Source organism: Coregonus lavaretus (genome assembly GCF_964263955.1).
Source record: "Coregonus lavaretus genome assembly, chromosome: 27".
Classification (NCBI taxonomy): Eukaryota; Metazoa; Chordata; class Actinopteri; order Salmoniformes; family Salmonidae; genus Coregonus; species Coregonus lavaretus.
In genome coordinates, this window is record NC_140014.1 from 34,335,184 (window position 1) to 34,352,969 (window position 17,786).

At 43.3% G+C, this 17,786-nt stretch overlaps 1 protein-coding gene across 1 annotated transcript; it reads right to left on the bottom strand.

Annotated features, from left to right (window-relative positions):
* Window positions 1-994: 994 nt before the first annotated feature.
* Window positions 995-16,268, bottom strand: LOC311102302 (HHIP-like protein 1). The gene is made up of 12 exons (XM_084143604.1): window positions 15,828-16,268; window positions 12,546-12,778; window positions 12,270-12,423; window positions 11,752-12,011; window positions 5,339-5,482; window positions 4,965-5,111; window positions 4,411-4,592; window positions 3,917-4,043; window positions 3,573-3,718; window positions 3,259-3,340; window positions 2,378-2,460; window positions 995-2,038 (listed from the first exon to the last, which is right to left on the bottom strand). Exons 1-12 carry the CDS (start codon window positions 16,116-16,118, stop codon window positions 1,413-1,415), a joined length of 2,475 nt encoding a protein of 824 aa, XP_083999730.1. The 5' UTR covers window positions 16,119-16,268; the 3' UTR covers window positions 995-1,412.
* Between the last annotated feature and the right edge of the window lie 1,518 nt (window positions 16,269-17,786).

Below are 17,786 nucleotides of genomic sequence, written 5' to 3' on the forward strand. Positions count from 1 at the left end.
TTGGCAAAGGAGAAATGCTCACTAACAGGGATGTAAACAAATTTGTGCACAAAATTTGAGACAAATAAGCATGTGGATAATTTCTGGAATCTTTTATTTCAGGTCATGAAACATGGGACCAACACTTTACATGTTGCATTTATATTTTTGTTCAGTGTATATACGGTGTGTGTGTATATATAGAGTATGGACAGTTTATGAATAGAAAAGGTGTGTACAGCAGTAGTTATATAGGATGAGCTGTGATTAGAATACAGTCTATACATATAAAGTGGGTAAAACAGTATGTAAACATTGTTAAAGTGACCAGTGTTCAATGTCTCTAAATACTGTATATGGGGCAGCAGTCTCTAAGGTGCAGGACAGAGTACCGGGCTGTAGCCGCTCTGAGGATGCGGCTTGGGATGCCGTCCGGGCCGGCAGCCTTGCGAGGGTTAACACGCTTCAAAGTCTTACTCACGTCGGCCACAGAGATCGAGATCCCACAGTCCTCGTGAGCAGCGGTGGCCCTCATCAACTCAGTGTTGTTCTCCTCAAAGAGGGCAAAGAAGGTGTTCAGCTTATCTGGGAGTGAGGCGTCGATGATGTTGTTGGATGAAGTTAGGGGCATATTTTTATATCTAATTAGTTTCAGACACCAGAACCAAGCAGGGTGACTTGGACAAATAGGCTAGCCTTTAGTCAGTCCACACTGAATAGAGAAACAATATTCTGTTTGGATTCCAGGCTTCGAATTGGCAGTTTTAACTTTGCCCATGACTTTCACTCTCCTGTCACTCCACCCTATTCCCTCTTCCTCTTTACCCCCCCCCCTCTCTCTCTCTTTCCCCTCTAATTTAATTCGAAGGTCATTTTATTGGCATGGGAAACGTGTTTACATCGCCTAAGCAAGTGAAAAAACTAAAACAAAACAGCAACGACAAAAAACAACAAAGCAAATTAAACAAAACAAAAATAATCAGACAATAACAGTGACATTACACACAAACTCTCTCTCGCTCTCTCTCTCTTTCTATATATATATATATATATATATATATATACTGTATGTGTTTTCCATGTCAACTGAGCACATATCTTGTGAGTCTGGTTGGATAATTAATTTCAGTATGTGATCATGAGTAAGTATTAAATAACCTGGTATTCCTTATACATTCATCGAAATACTGTTTTAGATGAATTTGCTTTAGAGAAAGCAATGTCTTGCATTAGCAAAAACTTCAATTCAAATAGAAACCCTTTAAGACTTTAACACAGCAATTAAATCAGCATTATATTACCTTAATGAAAGAGGTAGACCTAGAAATGCCACCATCTACAACAATTAGACAAAAGTTAGACAGCAATATTCCTTGGTTTTAGTTACAATCACTTAGGCCACAGTCAGGAATAAATTCAATGGACTCTCATTTCTAGGCATCTACGTAGTCCGAGTTCCCGCATATCACCCCTGCGTCCTCGTAATGGGCACAGTTATGCATACCTACGCCCGTGTGTTGACAGTCCAGCAGGCTCTCCTCTGTCCCCTCACACTGGACATCGTCCAGAAGAATCCGGAGACTCTTCCCTTCTCCGAACTCCGAGTGTTTGGACGCCTTCAGGGCGAACCGGAACCCCAGCTGTCGACAAACCACTGCTGCGTTTTTCGTATTCCAGAGGTCGTCGCACACCGTTCCCCACTCCCCGTTGGCGAAGATCTCCACTCTCCCCCGGTCGTCCCGTCCCTGCTCGTCCCCCGCCAGTCTCACCACCCCATTCTGAGGCACAGCTGCTGGCGCCGACCCGCTCTCCGACCGGTGCTTGCCCTTCTTCCTGCGATGTTTCCGTCTTGTGTGCCTGGGCGGTTTGGTTGTGGTTGTGGTTGGAGGAAGTGTGGTGGTGACGGCGGCAGCCTCTTGCTCCTTTAGAATGTCCATGAGCTCCTGAAGCCAGTCCTTGTCGGACTCAGTTACTGCAGACTCAGTGGGATGGGGTCTGACGGTTTCTTCTGGCGGGGAGAGATTTGGACGCTTGGTCGGTAGTTCAACTCCTGTTAATGCTGTAGAATATAAGAAGAGGTCAGATGTAGGATAACTACATGGACAAGACTAATGTATAGTTGTGGGAGATTAGGTTATAATTAGCATGTAGGACTATCTACAGTGTAATATACGTTTAATAGGAATCTGGCATTCTCAGAGGTCTAAAAACATCTCTCAAATGACTTAATAATCTGTGAATTGACGATGAAGTGAATAATCAAATTGAAGCAGTGAAGTCTAGTGTGTATTTTACTGACATAAATGTTTGATTGAGCAAAGGAGGCCAAATAAAACAAACAAAATAAAAGCAGACAGACAGACGGATAGAGATGAATGTTGAGAGCCAGCATACTCACTTTCCTTTGGTTTGAATTTGATGAGCTTGCCCTTCACTCTGACAGGCAGCGGGTCATAGTGACATTTTCTTGGTGGTGCCCGTCTAAAACAGACAAAAGACAAAAAGAAAAGTCCTCAGCAGGGTAGAAAACTAAATCAGAGGGTGAGAAGCCAGAGGTTCACACCAGTTTCATGCGGCCTCTGTTGAGAAGTTGGCTCTTTAGATGTATTTGATTAGCTTTCAGCTGGTCTCTTTCCCAGAATGAGTTTGAAGGCCTACTCTACTCTTCCCTTTCCAAACATTGCTGTGGTAGAGACTAATTAAAATCAGCTTTGTGAGTGAGTGATGTTCTTGTCCCTGTGGCGGGCCGGGCGCAGTGCACGCTGACTCGGTTAACAGGTGTACGGTGTTTCCTTCGCCACATTGGTGCGGCTGGCTTCCAGGTTAAGCGGGCAAGAAGCAGGGTTGGGTTGTGTTTCGGAGGACACACGACTCTCGACCTTCGCCTCTTCCGTGTCCGTACGGGAGTTGCAGCGATGGGACAAGACTAACTACCAATTGGATACCACGAAATTGGAGAGAAAAAGGGGGTAAAATACCAACAAAAAAAAAAAACACAGAACACAGAGAGACTGAATTTACCATGGAAATCAGATTAAGAACTACAGGCACGTTCTTCTGATTTTAAAATAACCAGATCAGTAATCATGAACTGATGCTCAACATGTTTCACTGATTTGTTTAGTCTTTGTCTCTTTTAAAAAGTGTGTGTCTATGACAGTGTTGCTAGGCTTCTGTCATCTTCAAGAGAAGAGCAGTAAACTTTGTTAAATCCTCACCTAACCAAACAGTGGCAGGGTCAGGCTGTTTTAATTGCAGATTATGTCTTTAAATCCTTACCTTGAGGGATCCACCAGTTTGTAAACCACACCGGTGGGAGATGTGGCACTGGGCACTCCAGTAGACATGAAGTACAGTTCTCCTGTTGAGACAGAAAAATAAAAATGTCACCTACAGTAATTTAAAATCTAGCTAGATTCCTGGACTCTTATTCAATTCTCTAAAGAGCATGCTTTTTAGTCCAGGACTAGGCTTAATCTTGGTTTGAGAAATTGGCATAATGTGTGCAGCCTAGAGATCTGATGATTAAAAACCTTTTTCCGTTGCCTGTGACCAAGGGCAAACAAAAAGAGGTGTAATGTGACTCCTCCTACCTGCCTCGTCCTCCGCGAAGGAGATGATGTACTGGTAGTAGTTGTTGATGAGGCCAGGGAAGGCACAGGTCAGACCCATGCCCATACAGATCTCATGGTAGTCCCACTGACCCGTGTTCCTATTCTCCTGGAGGCTCATCATACGCCTATAGGGAAGAGACACTACATTTTAGAATTGATAACATTTTTCAGGATGCTTTCCTTATAGGCTATACATGAAAACATAAAACACAACCTTCTAAATGTATTTAAAAGACACCTGCTATATAGTATCAACATCCATAACCACTTTTAGGATTTGAATTGAACTTAAAATGATCAACACATACAGTAAGGAGCCTTACCCACTCATAAAGTCTCCAAATATGTACATGCCGTTCAGATTGGGGTATTCACAGCCTCTGTACACATAGCCGCCAGTCACAGACTTGCCCATCTTGTGAGGGTAGGCATAGATGGGGAGTACATCATCTGGAAGAGAACAGAAGCAGGAGATAAGAGACTTCGTGCAGAGCCTGTGATTTTCCAGAAATCCTGATCAGGAGGATTCCCGGATTTCCTGCTTATTCCCTCCTGAGCACTTCCCTTCTAAGCACATAATGACCCTGGAGACCGAGGTTCAAACCCCACGTCACGTCCACCCTTCCCATCTCTTCCCACTCTGATTCCATTACTGTCTAAGGATAAATCAAGTACAGTATATAAAATAAAACAGAAGGAAATCACAGAACAAAACACTCCGTGACCCAGCTACAGGATGCCGGCATGACGATGAGCATTGGAGTTGGCTATACAACACAAACTGATCTTGGATCAGGCTAAACTACAGGATGCCCACCTAGAGAGCTGTTGGCGCACAGCTTCTTGTCATAACAGGAGAAGCCCTCTTTGGCCCTCCAGCCGTAGTTCCTTCCCTTCTCTATGATGTCGATCTCCTCGAACTTGTTCTGTCCCACGTCCCCGCAGAAGATCCGGCCCTTGCCCTCCTTAGTCAGGGGGTCCCCCCGGTCCACAGAACACCTCCATGGGAGAAACAAGAACAAGTCGACCAATAAAACAACTTAAGTGTGGCCTAGGGAGGTCTAGCGGTCTACTGTGTCAGCATAGGTTTGAATCCGGCCTACTGCCCTTTGACACAACCTCTCTCTATCTTTCCCCACTGTCATCCTCTCTCTATGTGTTCAATAAAGTCAGAAAATACCTTTTAAAAAATGTAAGTAATTACTAACAAAATCTTAAGTAATTACAACTAGTTTACACTTTATAACCAAGTTATTACTCCTTTATTCCATGCAGTAATGTAAACTCTTAACACACTTTTTTGTTGTTGTCAGTGTAATGTTTCATGAATTAAAGCATATTAAGTTGTAAAGTTGTAGAAAAAAGGAGCACCTCCACATGTTGCGCACCCCGTAAGCATAGACCTCAGGGCGCGCCCCGTGCTCATGCACGAACGGGTTGTCAGAAGGGATCCTGTACAGGGGACCCCTGTCATTGTCATCAACATCAATACGGAGCACTTTGCCTAACAGGGCTGACCTGCAGAAGAGAGCAGTATGAATGTGGAACATAACACTGTGTCTCTATCTGTAAGTATGATTACTGATTGTCTTTATGGTTTTTAATGTTTTTTTAATGTAAATAGAAGTAATGTATTATTAGCAACAGTGTTAATGTTAACAGCTGTAACTAATCGTTAACATTATATGATTCAATAAGATAATGTCATGAATGTGAGTTCCACAAGTTTTCCTCTCTTCTCTCACTTGTTCTGAGAGTTTCCATATTTCCCAAAAGGGTCACCAGCCATGCCCCCGTCTCCAGTGAAAATGTACAGGTACCCGTCATCAGCAAACATCACCATTCCTCCGTTGTGATTGGACGCAGGCTCGTCAACCTCCAGAATGATCCTGAGAAGGAGTTGGAGACAGAGAAATCAGTGGTAGAAAATCATACAGTAAACGTATTGGCATAGATTTTGTTTGTGCAAAACGTCTTATAGAGAAACCTCCCATTGATGTTCTGTGCAATGACACACTAATCACCTGCCTGTCTCTCCTCAGTGAATCTTAAGCTTGCTGCAAGCTTCACGTGCATAGACTACGTGCGTGCGTGCGTGCACTTGGGTGAAGTACGATTTTTGGAGCAGCAGACACCTTTTGGTAACATCGCCGGCCCATGCATTTCTAGACAAAATAGCAACGTTCACAAGACGGCGATAGCAGAGATTATTCTTTTGTCTTTCCATTTGAGGTGGGAAAAGAAGAATCAAGTTGAAAACATCACCACTGTTAGCTAATTTGAAAGAAAACCAACTGCATATTTAAGGAATAGCTAGGCCTACATGTAATGAAAGTTTAGGTTTGATTTACATTACCTCGTTTTGTGCCTCCCATTAGGCTGTAGGTATATCCGCTAGCAACTTGCTAGCCAGCTGGCTAAAAACAGCAAGAAGGCTAGCCTTTTAGCTTCCCACATCTCCTCCATGTGAAATAATACGATTTATAAATAATTTGCCCTGGCAAATATCATTTTCGTCTACTCGCCAGTGTAACCTACAACATTATCCCAATTTGATATGCTGCTTCAATGTATTCACTCACTGAACAAAAAGATAAACAGAACATGTAAAGTGTTGAATGTTCATTTCTCTACCATAAGCCACCTCCAACCGCGTTTTAGAAAATGTGGCAGTACGTCCAACCAGCCTCACAACCGCAGACCACATGTAACCACGACAGCCCAGACCCTTGTACCCTTGTACAAGCTTGGCACACCTGTATTTGGGGAGTTTCTCCCCTTCTTCTCTGCAGATCCTCTCAAGCTCTGTCAGGTTGGATGGGGAGCGTCGCTGCACAGCTATTTTCAGGTCTCTCCAGAGATATTCAATCGGGTTGAAGTCCGGGCTCTGGCTGGGCCACTCAAGGACATTCAAGACTTGTCCCGAAGCCACTCCTGCGTTGTCTTGGCTGTGTGCTTAGGGTTGTTGTCCTGTTGGAAGGGGAACCTTCGCCCCAGTCTGAGGTACTGAGCGCTCTGGAGCAGGTTTTCATCAAGGATCTCTCTGTACTTTGCGCTGTTTATCTTTCCCTTGATCCTGACTAGTCTCCCAGTCCCTGCCGCTGAAAAACATCCCAACAGCATTATGCTGCCACCACCATTCTTTACCGTAGGGATGTTACCAGGTTTCCTCCAGACGTGACACTTGGCATTCATGCCAAAGAGTTCAATCTTGGTTTCATCAGACCAGAGAATCTTGTTTCTCATGGTCTGAGAGTCCTTTAGGTGCCTTTTGGCAAACTCCAAGCGGGCTGTCATATGCCTTTTACTTAGGAGTGGCTTCCATCAGGCCACTCAACTATAAAGGCCTGATTGGGGGAGTGCTGCAGAGATGGTTGTCCTTCTGGAAGGTGCTCCCATCTCCACAGAGGAACTCTGGAGCTCTGTCAGCGTGACCATCTGGTTCTTGGTCACCTTCCTGAAATGTTTCGGTACCCTTCCCCAGATCTGTGCCTCGACACAATCCTGTCTCGGAGCTCTAAAGTCAATTCCTTCGACCTCATGGCTTGGTTTTTGCTCTGACATGCACTGTCAACTGTGGGACCTTATATAGACAGGTGTGTGCCTTTCCAAATCATGTCCAATCAATTGAATTTACCACAGGTGGACTCCAATCAAGTTGTAGAAACATCTCAAGGATGATCAAGGATGCACCTGAGCTCAATTTTGAGTCTCATAGCAAAGGGTCTGAATACTTATGTAAATAAGGTATTTCCGTTTTTTATATTTAATACATTTGCAAAATAAGGTATTTTCACTTTGTCTTTATGGATATTGATGAGGATTTGTATTTATTTAATCCTTTAGAAAAAGGCTGTAACGTAACAAAATGTGGAAAAAGTCAAATGGTCTGAATACTTTCCGAATGCACTATATGTATATTTTTTTACATTTTAGTCATTTAGCAGACGCTCTTATCCAGAGCGACTTACAGTTAGTGAGTGCATACATTTTTTCACACTGGCCCCCCGTGGGAATCGAACCCACAACCCTGGCGTTGCAAGCGCCATGCTCTACCAACTGAGCTACACGGGGTGTGTGTGTGTGTGTGTGTGTGTGTGTGTGTGTGTGTGTGTATATATATAAATATATATATTACACAGTAGCAGTCACAAGTTTGGACACACCTACTCATTCAAGGGTTTTTCTTTATTTTTACTATTTTCTACATTGTAGAATAATAGTGAAGACATCAAAACTATGAAATAAGACATATGGAATTATGTAGTAACCAAAACAAAATGTTAAAGAAATCAAAATATATTTTATATTTGAGATTCTTCAAAGTAGCCATCCTTTGACTTGATGACAGCTTTGCACACTCTTGGCATTCTCTCAACCATTCAAAAGTTTGGGGTCACTTAGAAATGTCCTTGTTTTCAAAAGAAAAGCAATTTTCTTGTCCATTAAAATAACATCAAATTGATCAGAAATACAGTGTTGACATTGTTAATGTTGTAAATGGCTATTGTAGCTGGAAACGGCTGATTTTTAATGGAATATCTACATAGGCGTACAGAGGCCCATTATCAGCAACCAATGGCACGTTGTGTTTGCTAATCCAAGTTTATCATTCTAATTGATCATTAGAAAACCCTTTTGCAATTATGTTAGCACAGCTGAAAACTGTTGTGCTGATTAAAGAAGCAATAAAACTGGCCTTCTTGAGACTAGTTGAGTATCTGGGTCATCAGCAATTGTGGGTTCGATTACAGGCTCAAAATGTCCAGAAACAAATAACTTTCTTCTGAAACTCGTCAGTCTATTCTTGTTCTGAGAAATGAAGGCTATTCATTGTGAGAAATTGGCAAGAAACTGAAGATCTCATACAAAGCTGTGTACTACTCCCTTCACAGAACAGCGCAAACTGGCTCTAACCAGAATAGAAAGAGGAGTGGGAGGCCCCAGTGCACAACTGAGCAAGAGGACAAATACATTAGTGTCTAGTTTGAGAAACAGACGCCTCACAGGTCCTCAACTGGCAGCTTCATTAAATAGTAATCGCAAAACACCAGTCTCAACGTCAACAGTGAAGAGGCGACTCCGGGATGCTGACCTTCTAGGCAGAGTTGCAAAGAAAAAGCCATATCTCAGACTGGCCAATAAAAAGAAATGATTAAGATGGGCAAAAGAACACAGACACTGGACTTTCTTTGCAACTCTGCCTAGAAGGGCAGCATCCAGGAGTCGCCTCTTCACTGTTGACGTTGAGACTGGTGTTATTTGATGTTATTTTAATGGACAAAAAAATAGCTTTTGTTTCGAAAACAAGGACATTTCTAAGTGAGAAGCATGGCAACATCAAGGCAACTTTGTAACAGCTAACGCCGTTTTTCCAAAGCCAAACCCGCCCATTAGCCGCTGAGTCTACCTTTTTAAGATGCCAAAATAGAAAAAAAATTAAGTAATTGTTTTCAGTATCCTAATTTTGTTTTAGTTTGGTGTTTTCTGATTGTTTCATTTCATACATTCAACAAGCTTTGGACGAAGGACTTTCACAGGGCCACCATCTCCAAAGTTCACTCAAAAAGGCAATAGTTCTGAACTGGGTTTGATTTCGTTTTTGTTGTTTTAATTATTTAAATGTTGTTTATCTTTTAAACTTCCATTGGTTTAAAGCTATTTCTCAGTTATCGCTTGGCTCATGTAAATTATGTAGTTGCCCCTTTAAACATCGTACGGTACCCATAGTGTTGACATTTATCTCATGTAAATGATGTAGCTACATAAAAATATTAAATAAATTGTTTATCTGGGAAATATCAAGTCTTTGGTCTTTTCTTCATTAGCATGCTGGCGATTTCAAGTTGTATTTGATTCATTTTTTATCTGTTAAGACATTGAATAAATGTTGTTTAGTACATTTAGTACATTTCATATGTTTAGTTCTCTGTGAGAAGCAAGCTCATTTAAAGTGATATGTGATTGGTGTATGTAGATACAACATTTCAATGTTGTTAACACACAGTAACCAAAAACCGGATCTAATTTGCATATTCATACTGAGTTTGCAACAAACAGTAGAATGTTCGCCACAAGTTTCCCAGAATTGTTTGCCAGAAGTTCACAAGTTGCCGCAAATTTGCCACAACAGTTTGCCACAAAACTAATTTGCATGTGAAAATATGAGCTTGCCCAAAGGTTTGCCACAACTGGTGGTCCTCTGTAGCTCAGCTGGTAGAGCACGGCGCTTGTAACGCCAAGGTAGTGGGTTCGAACCCCGGGACCACCCATACACAAAAAAAATTATGCACGCATGACTGTAAGTCGCTTTGGATAAAAGCGTCTGCTAAATGGCATATTATTATTATTATAACTGTTTGCCAGAAGCCTGTTTTTTTTCTGTAAGGGCTGCCTCCGTAGAGTGTGTAGACCCCTTTACAGAACATGGAGATAATGCAATAAGACTGATCAGGATGTGTGCACTCTCAACAATGAGGATTCCTCCCTTCCGGCCCACGGGGTGATGCACATTCAGCAGCCATTTTTGGGGCCAGAACACAACACACTCCACATACAGTGGGGAAAAAAAGTATTTAGTCAGCCACCAATTGTGCAAGTTCTCCCACTTAAAAAGATGAGAGAGGCCTGTAATTTTCATCATAGGTACACGTCAACTATGACAGACAAAATCAGAAAAAAAAATCCAGAAAATCACATTGTAGGATTTTTAATGAATTTATTGGCATATGATGGTGGAAAATAAGTATTTGGTCAATAACAAAAGTTTCTCAATACTTTGTTATATACCCTTTGTTGGCAATGACACAGGTCAAACGTTTTCTGTAAGTCTTCACAAGGTTTTCACACACTGTTTCTGGTATTTTGGCCCATTCCTCCATGCAGATCTCCTCTAGAGCAGTGATGTTTTGGGGCTGTCGCTGGGCAACACAGACTTTCAACTCCCTCCAAAGATTTTCTATGGGGTTGAGATCTGGAGACTGGCTAGGCCACTCCAGGACCTTGAAATGCTTCTTACGAAGCCACTCCTTCGTTGCCCGGGCGGTGTGTTTGGGATCATTGTCATGCTGAAAGACCCAGCCACGTTTCATCTTCGATGCCCTTGCTGATGGGAGGAGGGTTTCACTCAAAATCTCACGATACATGGCCCCATTCATTCTTTCCTTTACACGGATCAGTCGTCCTGGTCCCTTTGCAGAAAAACAGCCCCAAAGCATGATGTTTCCAACCCCATGCTTCACAGTAGGTATGGTGTTCTTTGGATGCAACTCAGCATTCTTTGTCCTCCAAACATGACGAGTTGAGTTTTTACCAAAAAGTTATATTTTGGTTTCATCTGACCATATGACATTCTCCCAATCCTCTTCTGGATCATCCAAATGCACTTCAGACGGGCCTGGACATGTACTGGCTTAAGCAGGGGGACACGTCTCGCACTGCAGGATTTGAGTCCCTGGCGGCGTAGTGTGTTACTGATGGTTGGCTTTGTTACTTTGGTCCCAGCTCTCTGCAGGTCATTCACTAGGTCCCCCCGTGTGGTTCTGGGATTTTTGCTCACCGTTCTTGTGATCATTTTGACCCCACGGGGTGAGATCTTGCGTGGAGCCCCAGATCGAGGGAGATTATCAGTGGTCTTGTATGTCTTCCATTTCCTAATAATTGCTCCCACAGTTGATTTCTTCAAACCAAGCTGCTTACCTATTGCAGATTCAGTCTTCCCAGCCTGGTGCAGGTCTACAATTTTGTTTTTGGTGTCCTTTGACAGCTCTTTGGTCTTGGCCATTGTGAAGTTTGGAGTGTGACTGTTTGAGGTTGTGGACAGGTGTCTTTTATACTGATAACAAGTTCAAACAGGTGCCATTAATACAGGTAACGAGTGGAGGACAGAGGAGCCTCTTAAAGAAGAAGTTACAGGTCTGTGAGAGCCAGAAATCTTGCTTGTTTGTAGGTGACCAAATACTTATTTTCCACCATAATTTGCAAATAAATTCATTAAAAATCCTACAATGGGATTTTCTGGATTTTTTTTTCTCAATTTGTCTGTCATAGTTGACGTGTACCTATGATGAAAATTACAGGCCTCTCTCATCTTTATAAGTGGGAGAACTTGCACAATTGGTGGCTGACTAAATACTTTTTTTCCCCACTGTAACTGTACCTCTCAGAACTGTGGTCCACCACGTTCATGTCGCTGGGGGAGATGCGGAACTCGCTGATCCTGATCCGCTCGTCAAAGCCAATCTCCACGGAGTAGTATACATACAGCTTCCCGTTGTACTTGTAGTTGGGGTGAAAGGTCAGGCCCAGGAAGCCCCTCTCGTCCCCCTCCCAGGGCGACGTCAGAACGGCCTTGGTGATGTTCAAGAACGGCTTCTCCAGCTTGGAGCGGTCGGGCAGGTACGTCCACACCAGACCCACCTACGATATGATAATACATTCATTACGGAAATTCCTTTTTGTGAGGCCAACATATACATACAACAAAATACACAGACTCAATACACTATAGGGTGGTTTCCAGGACGCAGATTAAACTATTTTTTAAAGAGATTCTCCATTGGGCTTGTTTTTTAGTGCAGGTAAAGGACTAGGCTTAATCTGTGTCTGCATGGGAAAACGCCCCTATAATACCACAATGCAATACGAAAGCTCTTAAAGGAAAGTGAGCACACACACCTGCTCCGCTATAAAGAAGCGGTGTGTTCCGTCGTTGGCGTAAACCATGGCCAGGGGGTTCCGCAGGCCATTGGCTACCTCCTCCAGGCAGAGCTGCAGGCAACCCTCGGGGTCGGCCCGGACCCGGCCTAAGTTCTGTGTCAGCTGTTCGTTGCTGAGGAGGTGTGTACAATCGTTGTATCATTGAATCATACATAAACTGTACATCCCAATAAAAAATTTGAACATTTGCCCTACCCCACCCCCCCTCCCCAAGCAAACCCTTGGCAGCCCCACCTGAGAAGGTGTGGGTAACAGTAGTCTGGGTCCTCCAGCTCCAGGTGCTGGCAGAAGCGGTCCTGGTCCGTCTCAGCTTCGGCTAGCTGCGGGTCGTCAGAGAGCAAGGTGATGGTGGAACGGCATTTGAGCCAGAACTGAGAGCAGTAGTCAGGGCAGAGGCCAGGGAGGGTTCTGATGGGGGTGCTGGGGTCCTCTGCATCGAAGAGGTGAGCTGCATATGGAGAGCATTCCTGAAGGAGGGGAGAAAGAAGGGAAGGTGGAGAAACAGGAGAAATGAGGGGGAAGTCAGGGACCAACCAAACTCTTTCATTTGGGCACCCCCCCCCCCTGTCCTCTTAGACATTTTGCCTGGTTCTGTGAAGCACGTACACTTTCGATTTGAGGAGATACGCTTGTTTTAACAACATGCATCTTATCATGGGGCTCCCGAGTGGCGCAGCGGTCTAAGGCACTGCATCTCAGTGCTAGAGGCGTCACTACAGACACTGGTTTGATTCCAGGCTGTATCACAATCCGACGTGATTGGGAGTCCCATAGGGCGGCGCACAATTGGCCCAGCGTAGTCCGGGGAAAGCCGTCTTTGTAAATAAGAATTTGTTCTTAACTGACTTGCCTGGTTAAATAAATAATAATAATCAGTATAAGCTTATTTACATCCCTGTTAGTGAGCATTTCTCATTTGCTAAGATAATCCATGCACCTGACAGGTTTGACATATCAAGAAGCTGATTAAACAGCATGATCATTACACAGGTGAGGAGCAAACCCTTAGCAGGCCCACCTTGTGCTGGGGACAATAAAAGGCCACTCTAAAATGTGCAGTTTTGTCACACAACACAATGCCACAGATGTCTCAAGTTTTGAGGGAGCGTGCAATTGGCATGCTGACTGCAGGAATGTCCACCAGAGCTGTTGCCAGAGAATTTAATGTTCACTTCTTTTTCAGTCAAGTGTGTGTGGAGACGAATGTATTCGAGTAAGTCAGTCGTCCTGATAAGCCCTTTCCAGCGTATGTGCGCTAGTTAAAACTGGTAAAAGAAAGTGATGTTTAATTTCAATGGACGAGGGAGAAATAACTTGTAGTATTGGTCACCATCTCCAATTTGTTCCATCCCACTTGATTTTATTTTGAGTAGAATAGCAGCCTATACGAGAAATAGCTTGTTATATTGGTAGTAGGCCTAACCATCTGGATGTCTCTGATATACAGTCTACACTGCTCAATGGGGAGAGTTTGCGCTGCAAGCTGACAACACAACACGGGGCATAGTGTCCTTCACTCCCACTTGCCACAGTAAGGAGAGGGAAGTATACTGAACAAAAATATGAACACAACATGTAATGTTTTGGTCTGATGTTTCATGAGCTGAAATAAAAGATCCCAGAAATGTTCCATACGCACAAAAAGCTTATTTCTCTAAAATGTTGTGCACAAATTAGTTTACATCCCTCTTAGTGAGCATTTCTCATTTGCCAAGATAATCCATCCACCTGACAGATGTGGCATATCAAGAAGCTGATTAAACAGCATGATCATTACACAGGTTTACCGTGTGCTGGGGACAATTAAAGGACACTCTAAAGTGTGCAGTTTTGTCATACAACACAATGCCACAGATGTCTCATGTTTTGAGGGAGCATGCAATTGGCATGCTGACTGCAGGAATGTCCACCAGAGCTGTTGCCAGAGAATGTAATGTTCATTTCTCTACCATAAGCCGCCTCCAACGTCGTTTTATAGAATTTGGCAATAAGTCCAACCAGCCTCACAACAGCAGCCCACGTGTAATCACGCCAGCCCAGGACCTCGACATCCAGCTTCTTCAACGAACATAATTGCATTTTATCAATAGCAATTTGAATGCACAGAGATACTGTGACGAGATCCTGAGGCCCATTGTCGTGCCATTCATCCGCCGCCATCATCTCATGTTTCAGCATGATAATGCACAGTCCCATGTCGCAAGGATCTGTACACAATTCCTGGAAGCTGAAAATGTCCCAGTTCTTCCATGGCCTGCATACTTACCAGATATGTCACCCATTGAGGATGTTTGGGGTGCTCTGGATCGACGTGTACGACAGCGTGTTCCAGTTCCTGTCAATATCCAGCGACTTCGTACAGCTATTGAAGAGGAGTGGGACAACATTCCACAGGCCACAATCAACAGCCTGATCAACTCTATGCGAAGGAGATGTGTTGCGCTGCATGAGGCAAATGGTGGTCACAACAGATACTGACCAGTTTACTGATCCACGCCCCTACCTTTTTTTTAAGGTATCTTTGACCAACAGATGCATATCTGTATTCCCAGTCATGTGAAATCCATAGATTAGGGCCTCATTTATTTATTTTAATTGACTGATTTCCTTATATGAACTATAACTCAGTAAAATCTTTGAAATTGTTGCATGTTGTGTAAAAAATGTTGTTCAGTGTAGCTAGATAGTGTGGCCAGAGTGACAGCTAAAGGACATTTATTGTAGTGATTTTCACCCCCAAAGAATGACAACTATGGCCTTAATGTCTAACGTTACATTTTTGTTTTTACAAAACAAACAATTACTCAGATAAAAAACTGAATGATTTTCAACACTCCCAAGTCCCAATTTCGGCAGACAAGTTTCAAATTCTTGCTGAAGTTTCTATCCACAAGCATAAACTAGCTAGCTGGAAAGGGCTCATCAGGATGATTGACTGAACTGACCGATCCGAATTGAACTTGACTCTCGCTGCTCAACAAACCTCATCAATTTGGACAAACCTCATCAATTTGGGCACCAGGCATGTCTGTAAAGCCTCTCCCCAGTTTTATAGCTAATTCATGCTATTTTACACCTTTTGCCATGAGGCTAAGAGAAAATATTGCTGTTTTAGAGCTAATTACCTGCTATTATACACATTTTGACATGAGGCAGAGCGCACATTTTGAAGTTTTAAAGCTACTTTCTGTAATAAATAAAAATCATGGCTTATGAAGTGTTCATATGCTATCTGTGGGGCCGACCTCCTGGGGGACCCCAACAAAGCTTTGGGAGGGGCCCCCAAAGCCCGTGGGGCCCCCTCCTTGTTGTGGTGTGTGCTAGGCTACGCCAGTGCCTAAAAACGCATGTCAGATCAGACCATTTTATTTGTAATTACATTATCTTTGTTTCGGTGAATGTGCCGCTGAATAACAAGTATATGCCTCTACAAACATGCCGGGACTCGCCAAAAACTGATGGATGATGTAATTCTGAAAACAACCAAGTATCGACCTTTACCCGCGCTTTGCTTACCTGGCAGAGAAGATCCTGCACATACCCAGCACAGTTGGCATATCCATAATAGTCGAAATTGTCCATGATCTTATAGAATTTAGCCATCAATTCCTGGTCCTTGGCAGAGTCGCAGCAGCCGAAGTTCCTGTACATTGCGCAGAACTGGAGGTCATCTTGAGGCTTGAAGGGGGGCTTGAAATCCAAGCATTGTGGGTGTAAGAACACAGGTGCTATAAAAAATGCAAACAAATATAACCGAATGATCGGTGAGTGCCAAACACGGCCGAATAAATCACAACAATACAACATAATGACGTTACTTCAGGTCACCCGGTGCACCACTCGAACTTCAAGGATCAGAAATGCATGCAAACCAGCAAAAAACGAGTCTCACTCCGGTTCTAGAGTCCCGTTGACGCCTTGTGTGTGTTTGAGAGCGAGAGCAATCGGTTCACTGCACTTTGCTCTATATCTTTAATAATCAACTTTCGACGGAATGCAGTCCGTTTTATGTGTTATTCAACCGCGCAAGACATTACGTCGTCTCTATGTAGCCTATAGGCTAGTTTTGAATTCTCGTGCTAAACGTCCCGGCCCCGTCTTAAGAAATGCAGCAGTCTTTTGCTGTCTGTTTCCTCCGTTTTGTAAGTGTGCTTGACCGCAGACGTAAATCATCTTTGCTCCACTATTACTATTCATATCCCCTATCTGCCTTGAGACCCGCACAAAACACACAATAATAGGAGAGGAAGTCATGGTAACAGTCCTTTCTGAGACAGTTGTGTTTTCAGACAGACATCAAAACATTGAGAAGAGGCCTAATGCAATAAACAGAAGACAAACACAACGGAGTTATTCCACTTCTTTGGATGACTTTTGTGACTGTCAGTCAATTAACTCACTCTTGTATTATTCGAACAATAAATTCACTAATTTAGCTATATTAATACAGTATTAATATAGCTAAATTAGTTAATGTATTATTGTGTTCCACATGAATGGAAATAATATATATTTCTAATTCCACACCAATAATTGTATTTCTTTGATAGAACCATTTCATTCTAGGATTTATTTATTTTTGGTCTGGATTTTCTCAGGATTTGTTTTCTAAATTCTGCATCATATGCATGAAGTGGTTTTGCAACAATGTAGCCTAAAGTGTGGCATGGTGGAATTAAAACATTTCTACAACTGCCTTGTTGCAACATTGTTGCAGTTTTTGGTGCAATCAATCAATCAATCAATCAATCAAATGTTATTTATAAAGCCCTTTTTACATCAGCAGATGTCACAAAGTGCTATACAGAAACCCAGCATAAAACCCTAAACAGCAAGCAATGCAGATGTAGAAGCACGGTGGCTAGGAAAAACTCCCTAGAAAGGCAGCAACCTAGGAAGAAACCTAGAGAGGAACCAGGCTCTGAGGAGTGGCCAGTCCCCTTCTGGTTGTGCCGGGTGGAGATTATAACAGTACATGGCCATTAAGGCCAGATTTTTCTCCAAGATGTTCAAACGTTCATAGATGACCAGAAGGGTCAAATAATAATCACAGGGGTTGTAGCGGTTGCAACAGGTCAGTACATCAGGAGTAAATGTCACTTGGCTTTTCATAGCCGGGCATTTAGAGGCTGAAATAGCAGGTGCGGTAGAGAGAGAGTTGAAAACAGCAGGTCTGGGACAAGGTAGCACGTCCGGTGAACAGGTCAGGGTTCCATAGCCGCAGGCAGAAGAGTGGAAACTGGAGCAGCATCACCACCAGGTGGACTGGGGACAGCGAGGAGTCATCAAGCCAGGTAGTCCTGAGGCATGGTCCTAGGGCTCAGGTCCTCTGGGATGGGAGGGGGAGAGAGAGAGAATTAGAGGGAGCATACTTAAATTCACACAGGACACCGGATAAGACAGGAGAATAACACCAGATATAACAGACTGACCCTAGCCCCCCGGCACATAGACTATTGCAGCATAGATACTGGA